A 16,120-nucleotide genomic window follows, 5' to 3' on the forward strand; every position below is an offset into this window, starting at 1 on the left:
AAAGGAGCTGTTTGAAGCCCCAACCCCAGGGAGCAGGTGGATTTTGGGGTGGTTTGTGTGTGGCTGCAGTACCGATGAAGCACGATGTGTGATGAGCACCCTCGGCCAATGCCCGCTTCACAGCGTTTTAAATCAAGACCCCTAAAAGGCCAGAAGTATACACAAACCAGTTTATCTCATTTTCCAGGCTCAGAGATTAAAACTGAAGACTGGTGATTCAAAAGGCCAATTAGAGGCTCCTACAAACTCCATGCAAACACGTCCATGCACCCATGGCCTCATGTGGAAGGGCTTTGATCAATGGTATCTTTGGAATATCTTAGAAACCTTCATTGGGAGCAGACTGAGGGGATGAAGGCACGGACCCAGAGCATCTTCATGCAGTGAATCGCTTTATTGCCTACTGCTCTAACTTTTTATACCATTCTAACAACAGTTATTTTTAGCCTATTGCTCTAGCTTTTATACCATTCTATTTGTAGCCTATCATGTTTAGTTCCCGACTTATAGTTTGTTTGTTAACACTGCTTGCTTTCTCACAACCAGTCCCAGAGTAGCCAGTCTCTTATCTTTATGCTCTCTCCTCCTCTGCCAGCTGGGTTGCTCTGCTTGATTGTACTTTGTTTCTTCTTTAACTCTTTCTTCTCCAGCCAAGCAGTTACCTCTCTTTGGCAATAATCATATAGTTTCCATTGTCTCCCACAGTAGACCTGGGAGCTGCAGAGCTGAACACAACACACAGTCACAGCTCTGAGCCCCAAACCCATCCTGAAGCCCCTTCGGGCAGTGGTGGAAGATGATCTGCAGGGACAGGACCAGCAGCAGCTCCGGTTCCTAATGCAGAGGTCGCCTGCGAGATGTTTATTCTCCTAAGCCCAGGGGAGCCGATCCTGCTCTCTGTTATAAACACACCCTGCATCAGACTTAAACAGAGCTGGAGGTCATTAACGGCTTGGCTCAGCCAAAAACAGTTTTCTGTTTGATGTGCTTCAGATCCACTTCCTAAAACCAGAACAGTGTCAGCCAGGCGTTTGCTGCCAAAATGGTGAATAAGAGCAATGAGCATTGCTATTTGTGTGTCAGGAGGTCAAAGCATCCCTTAGCCATAAGGTCACCTGGAAGAGGCGCCTCTTGCGACCACACTTAGTGGTGTCTGCCTGCAGCAGTGGCAAGATGAGCCCGAGTGTTCCAGCTCCTCACTGGGGTTTGACTTCTTGCTCTGAGCTTGGGTAATTGAGCCCAGCTGCATTCTGCAGAGAACTTCTTTGACTGCCTCTGCAATATACAGCTAAAAGATGTCCCTGGCATCGGTCCCTCAGCCGCCTGCCATGGAAGAGAAAACCAAGAGAACCTTCCTGCAGACTGGGATAATGTACATCACTATTATTAGGAGGCCATCAGACCATCTGCCTCAACAGCTATACCCAAAAAGATCAGCTTAGAGCAAACCCATCGTGGTTCCTGCAAGGCCGAGCAGTGATTTGAGACCCATCCCCACTGTGCCTGCTGTCCAACACGCCCAGACAGCCTGATGATGGGCTCCCTAGTTTCTCCAAGGGGTGCCTGGCACTGCTGGCTTCCTGGGGCTCAGACCTGGCAGCAAGAGGAAAGGAAAGGATGCAGCAAGGATTTCACTGAAGCAAAGGTGCAATTTCTGCCCGTGGCTGCCTTTTCCCCTGAGCCAAGAGCACAATCGGGCTTCGATGACCTGATTCTGACCTCTCCTGGCACAGTGCTTTTTGTGGGTGAAATTTTACTGCCTTCATTGCTTCAAGTCCTCTTTCATGCAAATGTGCCTGAAGACACCTCCTAGAATAACCTGTCACCCTTGCGACTGAAATTCAGCCTCTGCACAGAAGACAACTGCAATGCAGCCACCCCTTCCTCTCCTTCCCCCCTGCTCTTCAACAGCAGAGACAGTGCTTTGTTCCTGATAAGCTGCTCATAAGGCCCAGAAACAGAAACGGACTATGACCCCACAGAGACGCATGGGATGGACAGCACAGTTGTCATCTGAATGCAAATAACAGATTTACAGGAGCAGGATTGATTCTCCAGCTCACAGCCACAAAAGAAATCCTGTGGCAAACACTTAATGTGAAAGGCTGCCCCCAAAGCTGGCTATATGTTAAAAGCTACACACATTTTAGCACATATTTCCCTCTAGGCACAGTTCAGATGTCCTGTTGAGGTGCTGTTTTTACAGACCAAGCAGGCTTCAGTCTAACTTTGAAAGGGTCTCGTAAGCACAGTCCCACTATTTAGCTCAGAAGATGAACAGGTAAGAACAGAGGTCGGGTGTAGTTTGCTGAAGCTGGATGAACAGAGTGTGGGGGTTACTTTATGAGACAGATCTCAGATACTCTGCCAAGTTCCTCTTTCAGAGTATACCACAGTCTGAAGAAAACCTTTATCCATCACGTCCTTCTTGCTATGCTCCTTTCACAGTCATCAGCTAAACACCAAATTCATTTTTCAGATCTAAGTAAGAGACCAAACCCTTAAGATCAGATGGTCTTTCAGTTAAAAGGTTGCAGACAACGTTCATGTGAAACATGACTCAACGTGGAGCCTGGCTGAGCCCCAGAACCACATCCCCAGGACACGCTGTACCCCAAGAAGGCCGGGCTGTTAGTGCACAGCACTGAGCCCTTGGGACAGGGGCTCCAAATGAGCCCCACAGCCCTGTGCTGGGTCTTGGACATGCTGAAAAACACCCATGGATCAGGCCCCTTTGAGCATCGCTCGGGTTTGCTCAGCTTCATGGCCCTGGACCCAGCAGTCAGGCTCACTTTAAAGCGTTCCTTTCTGGTTTACATGCTGCAAAAAACCCTTGCAAAGCTGCAGCTAAAGCATTACGTGAGTCTCCAGTGCTTTCCATGTAATTGCTGTTAGAGCAGGGAGCAGGCTGAGGTCAGCCCCACCACCACACGTCAGTGTGGATTTCCAGCCACAAGCCCCCGTTTCCTCAGGTAAAACACATGTACCTTCACACACAGCAGCCTGGCTTCGGCTTCCAGGAGTAATTCCATAAACACATGACTCCAGGAGCCGGGGTTGACTGAACACACCAGTGCCAGGCTGCAGCTCAACCCTGCTGGGAGCGCTGGATCAGGAGCGACAGCACCAGAGAGGCAAAAGCTGAACGTTTCCTATAGTTCATGTCTAGTATAGTACATGGAAGTGCTGCGCCACTTTTGACAGCATCATAGGAGTCTTAACAAGAGCCATCTGAAACACATTTGCATGGACAGGGGAATTTCTAAACCATTTGCAAACAGTGGTTGGGCATCTCAACTTCCAGGAGGAAGACACCCAGCCCTTACTGAAGGGGGGCTCTCACAAGAAGCAGCTTTGATTTAAAATGAGGTTTGATTCAAATAAAGTGGGTTTAGGGTAGGCTAAGGAAACATTCCAGCTCTGTATTTACACATAGATGTGTTCTGCACTATATATTGCACAGCCCAAGGCCAGCATACATCTAACCCAGGGACAACCTCTCGCTATTAGAGATGAGCGAGCTACACAGCTCCTTAAGGAATGAACACTTCCACCTCAGTTTGGTCACGGTGATGGCCACAGCAAGGGCCTGATGACTGTGGGTTCCCAGCAGCTTTGGTGAACACCTTCACCCCTGGGAGCAGCCACAGCCCTCATGTGAATTAAGGAGCTCAAGAGGGACCCGATGTGTGATGTCACAGCTTTATCACTTAAGCTACCTGACTCCCCAGTGGTCTCGTAGAACCTCACAGCAATGGAAAACAGCTATCTGCGCCCAGCGAGAATGACCAAAATGTGTTTCCAGTTATCCCGCCTGCTGCAGTGCAGAGGGCATGTTTTTAGTATCACGGGTGCAGGGGGGTGTTTGACAAGCAGACAGAGGAGGGCTTTGTACAGATGTAGTGGGTTTATTAACACTTTCATACAAAAGCAAAAGAGCTGGAGATCACAGCCCTGCTGAGCCAGGGGCGCAGGAGGGACCAGCTGCGTTTTCAAAACGCCCTTGGGCAGAGCTCTACACACAAAGCCCTTCTGCACAAGCAATGGAAATACATTTGGACATAGAATCCCAGACTGTTCCAAACGGGTTGGAAGGGACCTTAAAGAGGATGCAGCAGCCACAGCTTCTCTGGGCACCCTGTGCCAGCGCCTCAGCACCCTCACAGGGAAGAGCTCTTCTCAATCTCCCCTATGTCAGGGTAAAGCCATTCCCCCTTGTCCAGTCCCTACAGGCCCTTGTACAGAGTCCCACGCTTAAACCCAATAGACGCCAACTTCATCAGTGCATCTTACCCGAATGGCTTTCAGTAAAAGCCAGGGTAAGGTACACAGGAGACTGGGGACCACAGCGAGCATCCCTCTGCAGCCAGCATCCCCCCTGCATCAGCCAGCATTCCCCTTCCCTGCATCCCTGCCCTGCTCCCAGCCTTTCTCTGCATTCTCTCACCCCAGCAGGTCACACAAGTGACTGCAAAGAGCAATTCTTCATCTTAAGCAAGCAACAAGGAAAGTGAAATAGGATAAGTTATTTGTCCCCGATGGGTAAGAACAGAAACACTGAGCTACATGTATGCTTCCAACCAAGCACTCGGTATTCCTGTGTACACAAGCAGGCAGTTTCCTGACCTGTATTAACAGAGTCAACACTGAAACTGATGTTATCAAGTAAAACAATACAGTATGTCTCTGTGTTAGCTCTTTATCCACCAGCATTTTCTAAATCAACCCACATTGTTACTATTTCAATATAGCTCCTATTCACCTTCGATGAGAACAAACTATTTAATTTACCTAGACAGAAGAAAACAAGTTTCCATCCCCATTTTTTTCCCTTTATCTTAACACTACTTTTGACCTCTTTCATAGAACAGGCTTGCTGAAAATCACTTAGAGATGTGGATTCATTTAGAGATACCTGGAGGATTTCACATGAAAGGTAACAGCTACAACAGTTCAACATGGTACAATGGTATTGAGAAAACCCCTTTGCTTTCAAATGACTCAGTAATGTATCACAGGAAAGAAATGAACAAAGTGCCCACCAGCTTGTGTGCTACCTCTTCACCTAGTAAACCAGACCAGCAGCTTATAGTGGTCTGTTGTTTGGGCGCGAAACGCTGCCCGAGTACCCGCAGTTGAAGGCCGATGCTGCTTACAGCAGCCATCAGGATTCAGCATGTTTCTGCTATTAACTCAGTCCTCAAACAACAAGCTGCGAGTTCCCATGTGCTGGGAGCCCGTCTCGTGCCAGGGCATTATCTCATCCTCTTTGTTTTCCCCAAAGCACGAGGCAGACGTTTCCCCCTCCCTCTGCCCTGAGAGCACCAGCCAATGCCCGTCCAACGGGGACCAGGGGTCCTGCAAGAGCCTTCCCAGGAGCAGCCAGGGCCCGTCCCACTACGGGACCAGGGAGGAAGGAAGGTCAGTCACCTTGAGAAAGGAAATTCCACCTCTTCACTGAGGAGGATTTAAACCCCGGTTCACAGAATTAAGTGTGGCCTGTGCCAAGCCTTGCAAAGGTGTGTGGAAATTTCCTTCACAACACCAACCCATCCAGAACTTAAAGCGAGACTCAGAGCCAATTAACCAAGTGAGGAGTCATTCATCCTCAATAACAAAAGACCAGCTCTTCTCCATGGCTCAGAGCTCACCTCTCCACTGGGCTTGGAAAGCTGCTTCTCATGAAGCAGAGCATGAGAGAGGACCAAGGCAAAAGGGAGAGGAGCACTGACCCAGCATCCCCATCCCTGCCCCTGAGAACACCATGCCACTGGATCTTCCAGCATCCCGGCTGGGTGGTACTGGGATGCCATTCCCACAGCGGCTGAGCTGACCTGCGGGAAGTGCCTCTCCCTCTCCGGACAGCCGGAGGAAACCCAGCCTTCCACTCCAGCCGTTCACCCCACGTAGCTTATTTTAGCCAAGGTCCAGGTTTGGGAGCACTTTCATCCCATTCCAGCCCCAGCTACACACTGCCAATTAATTCCTGCTTCAATTATTCTCCCAGCCAGACACTTGATTTATGGTCAATTAGCATTGACGAGGGTCTGCCCCACACACAGCCCAAAGCCCACATTTCCAGCCCCCCTCAGGCCAGAGAGCTGCTGATTGTGGCAGTAGAGGAACAGTCAAGAAGCAAACATCTTCTCTTATTAGCACCACACGGTGGTATTTTGACCAGTGAGCTCACACTACAAGAAGCTGAAGACAGTGGGATCTCTGGGAACTGATGGATTGGTGATCCCATTCTCTCCATCTGCCAGGACCCACAGTGACACTGACAATGGGCAAAGAGCTGGCAGCAAAGCGAGACTGGAGATCCCAACACATCAGCGGTGATGTCACGCCTGGAGACCTGAGATCCCAGCACATCAGCGGTGATGTCACACCTGGAGACCTGAGATCCCAACACATCAGCGGTGATGTCACACCTGGAGACCTGAGATCCCAACACATCAGCGGTGATGTCACACCTGGAGACCTGAGATCCCAACACATCAGCAGTGATGTCACACCTGGAGACCTGAGATCCCAACACATCAGCAGTGATGTCACACCTGGAGACCTGAGATCCCAACACATCAGCGGTGATGTCACACCTGGAGACCTGAGATCCCAACACATCAGCAGTGATGTCACACCTGGAGACCTGAGATCCCAACACATCAGCGGTGATGTCATTCCAGTGTGATGGAAACCCTGACTTCATGTGACAGCATTGCTGGCTGGAGAGCACCGAGCCACCGTGCAGCGTCCCCTTGGGTCCTGCCAGACACACAGATCTTCATTATTTAGGATGCAAGTTTGGATGCCACTGGGGTTGTGTCCTCCTCTATAGGTCCTTGCTGTTACAGGCAGTCTCGTAAGTGCAGTGTAACCACCTGATAACCAAAGCTGTTATTTCATGAAGGTGACTTGCTACCATCCTGTTCAGCGTCATGTCTAATTGTGAACAAGAAGCTCTCCAAATCCAGCTTCTTCTGTTGCAAGCGCAAGCATTAATCCGAGTTTGAAGAAGGAGGATTCATTACATTCTCAGTCTCCAAGTAGGGGTTTTCCACAAAGCTCAGCTGAGAAACCATGACACACTTAGAGAGGAGAGCTCATAGGCTGGTCCGTACCTTCCAAGTTCTCTTGCACAAAGATAACTGCAAGCCTCACTGCATTCAAGACAAACACTGCCCCTAAATAAACAAACATGTACCTAATTATAGGGCACATGCTTTCCTAGAAATCACACAGATTTAGGCATTCTGCTCACATCTTCCGGGGCCTCTAGCAAGAACTACTGGAGTCACAAGTCAAAAGACTTTCAAGACATCTTTGCCCAGCACGATGGAAAAGTTGACAGAGTAAAGCCTGGAAGAAGGAAAATGTGCTTCACATTACTGGAAAGGCCACGTGGGGTAAAACTCTCAAAACCCTTTTCAAGAAGTAAAATTCTCAACTCCCTGTTGAAAAGGGCCAGCCCCAGCCCTATTTCTGTGACCCAAGGGCAGATTTCGAGCAGAACTCGTTCCCTGTGTTTCAAAGTGGATTGTTTTTTCCCAGAAGCGAGGAAGCGTGTTTAAAGGTTACACATATTGAGCCAAGCCATTACTTTACAATGAGTCTTTTCTTCCTCACAGTCTAACAAATGCCTTTGGTACAGGGGCTAGATGAATACAGCCCAGGGCCATATGGCATCACTCCAGAGGGGACTCCGACCATGACCAGGATCTCTTCTCCCAGGGGGTGGGATCCCCAGTGTGAAGGTCTGTACCCTTGGGTGCTGATGATCACCCTTAGCATCATGTAAGTCAGAGAGCATCAGCAATAACTGAGGGGTTAGGACAGCTCCTGGCATGTGTTCTAAGCAGTCAGCGTGAACCATGCTCAAGGCACAGCCTCAGTTTGGGGAGTCAATCACAGCAAGAGCACTCTAATGTGTGCATGCTAACTCCTTCATCTCCTCTCTGGGAAAACCAGAAAGCCATTAAGCAAGACAATCTGGGGATACAGACACCAAAAGAGAGCAAGAGGAGGAACCTGTGGGTGCCAAACCAGTGTATGCCCCATCCCTGGCAGTGCTCCAGGCCAGGTTGGACACAGGGGCTTGGAGCAACCTGCTCTAGTGGAAGGTGTCCCTGCCCATGGCAGGAGGTTGGAGCCGGAGGAGCTTTAAGGTCCCTTCCAACACAAACCATGCCCTAATTCCATGATCCTATGAACCTGCTGTCTTGTACCTGCATATTCTTGTTCACATGCCTCTCAGTGCCTTGCCACAAACACATCTGCTCTATCCGCTGAGCACTCCCCAGATTTACACGTTTTCAGCATAGGTCTGGATTCAGGAAAATCCACCTCTCCCCTCTCATTACAGTCTTTGTAACTGTCTAATTTTTAAAGAGATCCATATGTAACATATATTAATAGTCAGATTCAAATCCAGTCCGCATTAAACCTCAGAAATGTTGTATCTGGCAGTGGGACTGCTGCACATTTGTTCCTCATTTAATATTATTCACAGGGTTTGAGGCATATTAAAGTCTATTAAGAAAAAAGTATCTGTCAGAAGAGATTGCTGTAATTGATTAATGAAGCAAACGTGGCCAGAACTCAAAGCCCAAGCGCACAGATCCCTCTGCTCTGCTGCTTGGGGCAGGAAAGACAAGCAGCCCCACGAGCTGCTGGTGTGCGACACTGGGGTGGGTTTGCTAGTGCTGCTGTTGTGCAGGGCTGGCAGCTGAAAACCCCTCTGCCCGCTATAGGAATGCATATTCCTACATGGAATTTCCATATTCCACATGGCTGCTACAGCCAATAGGTTCCAGGCATGATTGTACAGGTCTGCTCCTTCCTTGTTTGGGGAATCTCACACTCATCCTCATTATTTGGTGGAGTTTCTGCTGCTGGTGCTCTCTGCCCGCTCCTCACCAAAGGCAAACGAGGCCAACACCACTCCTCACAGCATCATCCTGCTCTTTTCCACCCTCACAGGTCTTGGATTCCTTCTGGACTGAGCCGAGGGAGGGCTGTGGGGGGACCTTGGGACCCTATCAAAAGCTGCCTCTAGATATGAGCAGCAGAACTAAGCCAGCAACACCTGCATGTGCTGGAGAAAACCCTCTCATGAAACAGCCTATAAGACAAACCACCTTTGAGAAGGAAACCATACGACAGAGCAAGATCTGAACACTCCTCCCAGTCTCCTCCTCATTCCCCAGATACCGCTACAGCACTCATCATGGACCAACACACAATGGTCAGGGAGCTCAAAGGCAGAAAGGAGTGAAACACCATTCTTCTTCCCTTTGAGGAGACAGAGGAGAGCAAGAGTAATTTCTGACCTTGCTAACAAGGCGTTAGTCAAGAGATGGGTACAGAAGATGGAGATCTGCTCAGCTCCATCCACCTCCTCGTATCAGGCTGCTGCTGGAGGCAGCGCTGCCCTTGCCCTGCCTCTCAGAAACCACGGGGTGGGAAGGTAGGGCAGGCTGCAGGCAGAGTGCTGGTGGGAAAAGAGCTGAAGAGAGAGGGAAGAGACAAGCAGCAAAGCAGAGAGAAGGAAGAGAAAGGTGGATGCTCCACATCCCTGACTGTTCAAGGCCAGGTTGGATGAGGCTTGGAGCAACCTGCTCTAGCGGAAGGTGTACCAAGGGTTGGAACTGGATGAGCTTTAAGGTTTTCAGCCCAAACCAGTCTGGGATTCTAGAATAGGAGACAGAAAAAAGAAAGAAACCCCCACACCACGAAGTGAAGGGAATCAGCATCACGGGATTAAGAGGGTGCGGTGGATGCTGGAAGCAGCAGAAATAGAGGCACATTGGCCAAGGCAGGCTCAAACAGACTCTGAGTGTGCTGTGCTGTGCTCCAGGCAGGGCAGGCAGCACCCTTTGGAATGCGCCCAACAGCTCCATCAAACATAATGCTGACCATGAAGTTGGTCACTGCCCTCGAGGGGGGTGTCTGTGTTGGGTCCTGCCCACCCACGGCACTGCCCAGGCTCCTCATGCCACCAGCAAGCTGATTCAACGCAGCCTAGCTTGGGGGGAAGGCAGTGATGGGGCTGGATTTAAGTCGGATTAATTCAGGGATCTGGTTCACCACAGGAGCCTGGGCTTCACCAGCCCAAGGAAAGCACAGCAAGACCTGCACGGAGATGTCTAGCAAACATGATGTTTTAAACCCACACACAGAAACTCCTTAACCTCTGGAAGGATTGCAGGAAGAGCTGAGGGCTTTCCAGATCCCAGACACGGATCTCCTCTCCCCAGCCTGTGTGCAGGGTGCTGCTGCCATACCTGTGGTTCCGGCTCTATGTTGATCCGGTACGCTTGAGCCTTGCCATCTTCCAGAACAGGGGGTGCCCAGGTCTTCCCTTCAGCTCTGCAATGGGAAGTTAAATAAAGTCAAAGTAAATTGTTTCAAAAAACCCTATAAACTCAAAAAACCCCAAACAACAAAAACCAGGCTTCTGAAAACACAAACAAACAAAAGAACCCAACCAAAACCAGACCAAAAAGCACCAAGCAAACCACAAACCCCAAATATATAATAGTATATAAGCCTGCCAGGGAATGACTATACATACATGTTTGTCTAAAATTATCCTCAGAAACGTTACAATAGTAAACAGAGAAGATGCCAGCTCCATGCTAGTAAAACCATGAAGCTCAAAACCTTTCTTGAACTACCGGCCCCAACTTTGTGTGGAGTTTAAGGTACAAACTTGTTTCAGTTCAAGAAACCAGCAGACAGGCTTGTGGTGGTTCTTGTTCTGCATGGTCCTGGCTTTGCCCCTTTATTCTGGCCCTGAATCCTGAAATGTGTTTTGATTATGTGTATATATGTGTATGTATGTGCATATATATCTGTGCATATATAGGCAATCCCTGGCAGGTCTATATACTAGACTACAGCAAGAATTATATCAACGCCTTTCAGGGAGAAGGTTTACACAACCCTGTATGAATCATCCTGACCCTTTCAAGAGGTGCCAAATAAAGCCCTAAAAATAAAGTTTCCATTCACAAATGCATCCCCAGTCCTGCCAAGCCAGAGCAGGATGCTCCCACTGTCCAAAGGTTTTCCATGTGCCTGGTCATTTTTTCCCCACAGAGGCATCTGGGGGCATGGCTGGAATGCGATCTCCAGCGCTTGGAGCAGGAGGGAGCTGCAGGGGGACAGGGAACATACAGCAGGCACATACACAGGCTTTTCTGGATGCTAAGAGGTTGAGTTGGGAGATGGAAACTACATGAAGATAAAGGTTTCAAACACAAACTACCCTGTTTATCATGACAATCTACACCACCTAATGAAAACAGGTTGTGTTCTGATAGGCACAGATTATTTGCCACGACCAAGCATCCTCTGCTATCGGACTCTGGCCCCTGCACATAAGACATTCAGCTTTGGTTTAATTATCTGCAGAGGCCAAGTGTGCAAAATAAGGAACATGGTTTTAACCCAGGAATTCTTGAGGTGATTTTTACTTTGGGCGCTTTTCATTTAAACCAGTCAGCATACAAACCCACCTCTCCAAACTCAGGGTCCAATCCAAAACCTACCAAAAGCAAAGACTCCCACTGGCTTTATCACAGTTTGGATCCATTCCCTGAGGATTTAAGCATTTTTTTGTGTTCCAAACCACTGCTCAAGCACTACCATCACAGCTTTGTCAACAGGGCATAATATACTCTCTCATAGCTAGATGTCTTGTTCTGATAAATTATCTTTACTGTAATTATTTGGGTTTAGGTGGGTCTTTCCAACCGGTTTTGGCGGGACAAAGGAAACTGTCCTTCCCAGGAAGGGCAGCGTTCCTAGCAATCCCAACTCACTTTTTGCCACGATCCAGGCCTGTGTATATTACTTCCACATTAAGAATTTCATCTGAAGGCCCAGAACAATGAAAATGCCTAATTACATTGGCAGAGACCATCACTATTATTTCCGTGCTTCTTCCCTTGCATCGAGTCAGCCTGATGCACACTCGCGCTGCTGCACGATGGGGCAGTTACGACATTCCCCTTTGCTCCATTCTCGTGCCCACATGCCAAACACAGCTTGAAGGATTCCCAAAGTCTTCAGTTTGCCAGTGAATAACCAAGATCCAGAAAGAGATTCTGACTGCACGAGGTAAGAGTGATAACAGCAAATTTGCTTTGCATGAAGCTATGGCATTCGCTCACTGGGACTGCCAGCACCTTCTAGTTGGTGTTTCACAGTTCTCCATAGTCCCTGACCAACAAAGATCACACCATCTCTACCAGAAAGCACCTAAACTTGTGTATTCCAAAGTCATTATAGGTGTTTTTACACTCTGAAGACATGGCCAGACTCAGGTTTGCAAGTTGAAACCCATCTGTAGTTAGTGCTTTTAACAACTCAAGGCTTCACCATCAGTTCTTCAGAGTGACCAAAAGTTCTTGGCATAAACAAGACAGCCTCATACAGCTTCCAGGGATGGCCTGAACAAAGCCCGGCTCAGCCCAGCCACAGCTTCCACTCGAACCACCCTGAAATTCAGCTGATACAGCACAACTTAGGTTCTATCTGGCACTCTTAAAGGCAAAAGAGAATGGGAGAAACACCAGCCTCACCAAACAGAAGCGCGAGTCATAAGCTTGATGAGCATTTATTTATGCTTACACAAGGAGAGTCCTTTTCCCCAGGAACAGCAGAATGCGAGGTAATCCAAAATAATTAGGAGATGACTCTGACACAGCATGATGCCACGGGCAGCTCCTGCACAACGGGCTGCTGGTGGCCACCCCAAGCCACCCTGGCAGCAGGTTTGTGCTACCAACAGCCACAACGTTGTGTTTGGGGAACAGCAAAAACCTAATCACACTTCTCCAATGTAATGGGTGAGAGATCAGACACTGCCCTCAAATGTTCCAAGTCATTTAATTTACAGCTCAAGGACGGGAAAAGTGTTTTCAGAGGTGGTGTTGGGGATTAAAGGCAGCTATGTGGAAATCATTACCCTGCACTAACAACACTGCTCTGTTCTAACACTGGTCGGACAACCCTACAAAAAATAACTTGACCTAGGCTAGCACCAGGCCTTCAACATGGGGCTTTGTGGGAAACAGACCCATTAACAAGACATAGCTAAATAAAGTTGCAGACACCTTATATCCCACCATTTGTTTTCTAAGAGACTCAACATCATTCTCAGAAGATTACTTGCACATGCTCACACACTCTACCAAAATGTTTTTTCACCTGGTAATGATCCACAAGTCTTGCTCCCTCCGTTTGCAAAGCTGCTTTTCAGTCACAGGAATTCCTGGGTCTTACTGAACTTCTCATTTCTCCATCCCCTTATAAACTAACATTTAGCTCTTGGGAAGGTGCCAGACCAGCTGAGCAGGTGACAGCCACACAAGCCCCCAGAGTCACCCCAGTCCTGTGTACCACCCCAATCTGCATGGTCCCTTCTAGGGGGTGTGTGTGTTTGACTCCAGGTTCCTGTCCATCTCCTGAAGCCCATTCACCTCCCACGATGGCACATCAATGTAGTCACACTAATTTTTATCACCGACGCAGCCATTAGCCTTCCAGAAGCTGAACTCAGTCTACAAGCAGCTACAGATGATGCTCCTAATTGCCCAGGATTGTGAACCTCGCCATGATAACCATAAGGTGTTGGATCCATCCTGATGTAGGTTTTTCACCCCCATGGACCCAGCTCATCCAGGCTACATGAAGGAGAAGCTGTGGGATTTCTCCTCCTTCATTCCTCTCAGCTGAAACCATCACTGTGTATCGAGGCTCTGGAAAGCTGCCGGTTTTCCTCTCTATTGCTCCTCGAGGAGCTCCAGAGGGGAAGCTGTGATTCACTTTTTCAGTTGTACTTTTACTGGAAACTTGAGAACATCACACACTGTCATCCCTCCCATCCTCCAGCCGCTCGCAGCAAACAGACCCCAACAACACCTCCACGAGCTGGGGGAGGCGGGCTCGGAAGAACATCAACTGTGTGAGCTTCCAGGGACTTTTGGGGCTACACGTCCAGCAGAATCATTACTGGGCTTTCTCCCATAGAAACTTCCAGAGAAGTTCCATCTCTGTACAGACAACAGGAATAAACAGAAAATCTTCCCACTCAAAGTCTGCAGGCAGACGCAGCAGAACCGCAGCAGTGCACTGGTCCATGTGGGCTCTCCACGCACAGTTCATCCCCTGGGAAGCAGGACCCAGTTATCCATCCTGCTGCAGGGCACAGCTCATGGCTGCAAATCTCACTGCAGCTCTGCACTTGGGTTTGGTCCCTCAGTCTCAAGCACATGAGAACAAATCTCACTTGCACTGCAAGCACAACACTGCACGCCACTGCCACCCGTATGGAATTTGGGTTTTCCCAGCCTATGCACACCACTTGCTTCCTTCTCAGCCCCTCACCCGTGCTCTGCCAGGGTTGTCCAGTGCAGAACAGCCCCCAGAGCTGGGCAGGGGTTTCCACAGCTGCTATTTAAAGAGCAGAGTTACCACCTCTGAAATAACCTTCCCTCCATGGCAAGGGCCACCCCTGCAGCACACCCACCAGACACAGGGAGAAAGTGCTTCCAGGACTTGAGACAGAAGGAACCAAGGCTGAACCTTTGAGGATTTATGCTGTAACACCCTAAGCAGGAAATAACTACAATGGAACAACCCCAGGGTCTGCGGCTGTGCCTGGGGTCAGGCAGATGCTCCCAGTGCTCCAGCACCCACCCAGCCCTGCACACAAACAGCCCCGGGGTTACTACCTAAAGAAAGGGCTGTAACGGGATTGGAATGGAAAGAACAGCATCAAAATTATTATTAATTTTTTAAATGTCTCATAACACACAGGAATTCCTCCTGCACATCACAGGAACATGAACAGGTTACTCCTGGGGTGGATGAGCCAAGAGCATACTTCTCATCTGATAAGGAATGTCTTCATCTGTGTAACTTAGAGACGACTTCACAGTGAGCAAAAAAGAACAGGTTTTACCATGTGGTTATCCTTATCCACACAGTTCAACCTCTGAAACCCTTGGCTGCCAGTCAAACGCATACATCTACATGTTTCTGTGCGCAACACCTCACGGGGCTGCTTCACACACCAGGCATCTTCCCCAACCCCTGCTGCACACCTGCCCTTACCCCCCTTGCAGCTAACAGTGATGCAGGAGGAACAGTTACCCGTGCTACCTTGGCTTGGGATTCAGCTGGGAAGACAGTGCTGGAATAGGCTGCCTGGTTTATCACCAGGGCATCCCCAGCCATCCCCCTAAATCCTCCCCAAAACCCCGTGTGCCAGGCGCTGCTCCAGCCTTACTGAGCCCACTTGAACTCCTGGCCCTGCATTTCAGAGCCATTCACCACAACCTGAACGCCCACCCCTTGTTCCAGGGATGCCGAGGTAATTCCTCACACGTTACATCAGAACCCACATGAGCATCGGTTGCATAAATTGACTCCTTTCATGAGCTGAAGAGGATTTTCCTCTGCTCTGTTTTGGAACAGTGAGGCTCCTGTGCTACTTAGCTTTCCACAGCAACACTGCCCAGAAACAGCCCCACACATGCTGGAGCAACGCAGGACCTGACAAAGCCAGGGACAAAGCATCCGTTAACTTCAGGGGGGACAAGGATCTAGCCAAGAAAGGCTTTAGGGAATAGGGATGTCAAGTAGGAGCAAAAACCACCCCAAACGCAGTTAAAGTCCTTGATAAAGGACAGAGAAGAGATTTTTAAAGAATCATCATAGAATAGTTTGGGTTGGAAGGGACCTTCAAAGGTCTTCTAGTCCAACCCCCCTGAAATGAGCAGGGACACCTTCCACTAGGTCAGGCTGCTCAGAACTACATCCAGTCTGGCCTTGGGATGGTGCATCCACCACCTCTCTGGGCAGCCTGAGACAGTGTTTTAGCACCCTCATTACAGGGGCAGCCTCGGAGGTACCAGCAGGGATGCTGCGCTGCAGGGTACAAGGAGAGCCACAGCCCCAGCACACTGAGAAGCTGAGACATCCCCTTCCCAGCAGCTCTCCCAGCGCGGGCTTGGGGCCAGCTCCTCAGGAAGGATGCGGCACCGCATGCTCCCAACTGGCAGATGACAACAGCTCCAGAGGAGCTCCCGGGCTCGCCTTCCCCCTCTGG

At 49.3% G+C, this 16,120-nt stretch overlaps 1 protein-coding gene across 1 annotated transcript in view; it reads right to left on the reverse strand.

Annotated features, from left to right (window-relative positions):
- Window positions 1–16,120, reverse strand: part of PDLIM4 (PDZ and LIM domain 4) — a 40,171-nt gene that overhangs the window by 10,289 nt on the left and 13,762 nt on the right. Inside the window, exon 3 of the mRNA XM_010020417.1 lies at window positions 10,284–10,368. Coding sequence (XP_010018719.1) covers window positions 10,284–10,368 — 85 coding nt within the window. The remainder of the gene's footprint in view (window positions 1–10,283; window positions 10,369–16,120) is intronic.

This window comes from Nestor notabilis, unplaced genomic scaffold, assembly GCF_000696875.1.
Source record: "Nestor notabilis isolate BGI_N333 unplaced genomic scaffold, ASM69687v1 scaffold8788, whole genome shotgun sequence".
Classification (NCBI taxonomy): domain Eukaryota; kingdom Metazoa; phylum Chordata; class Aves; order Psittaciformes; family Psittacidae; genus Nestor; species Nestor notabilis.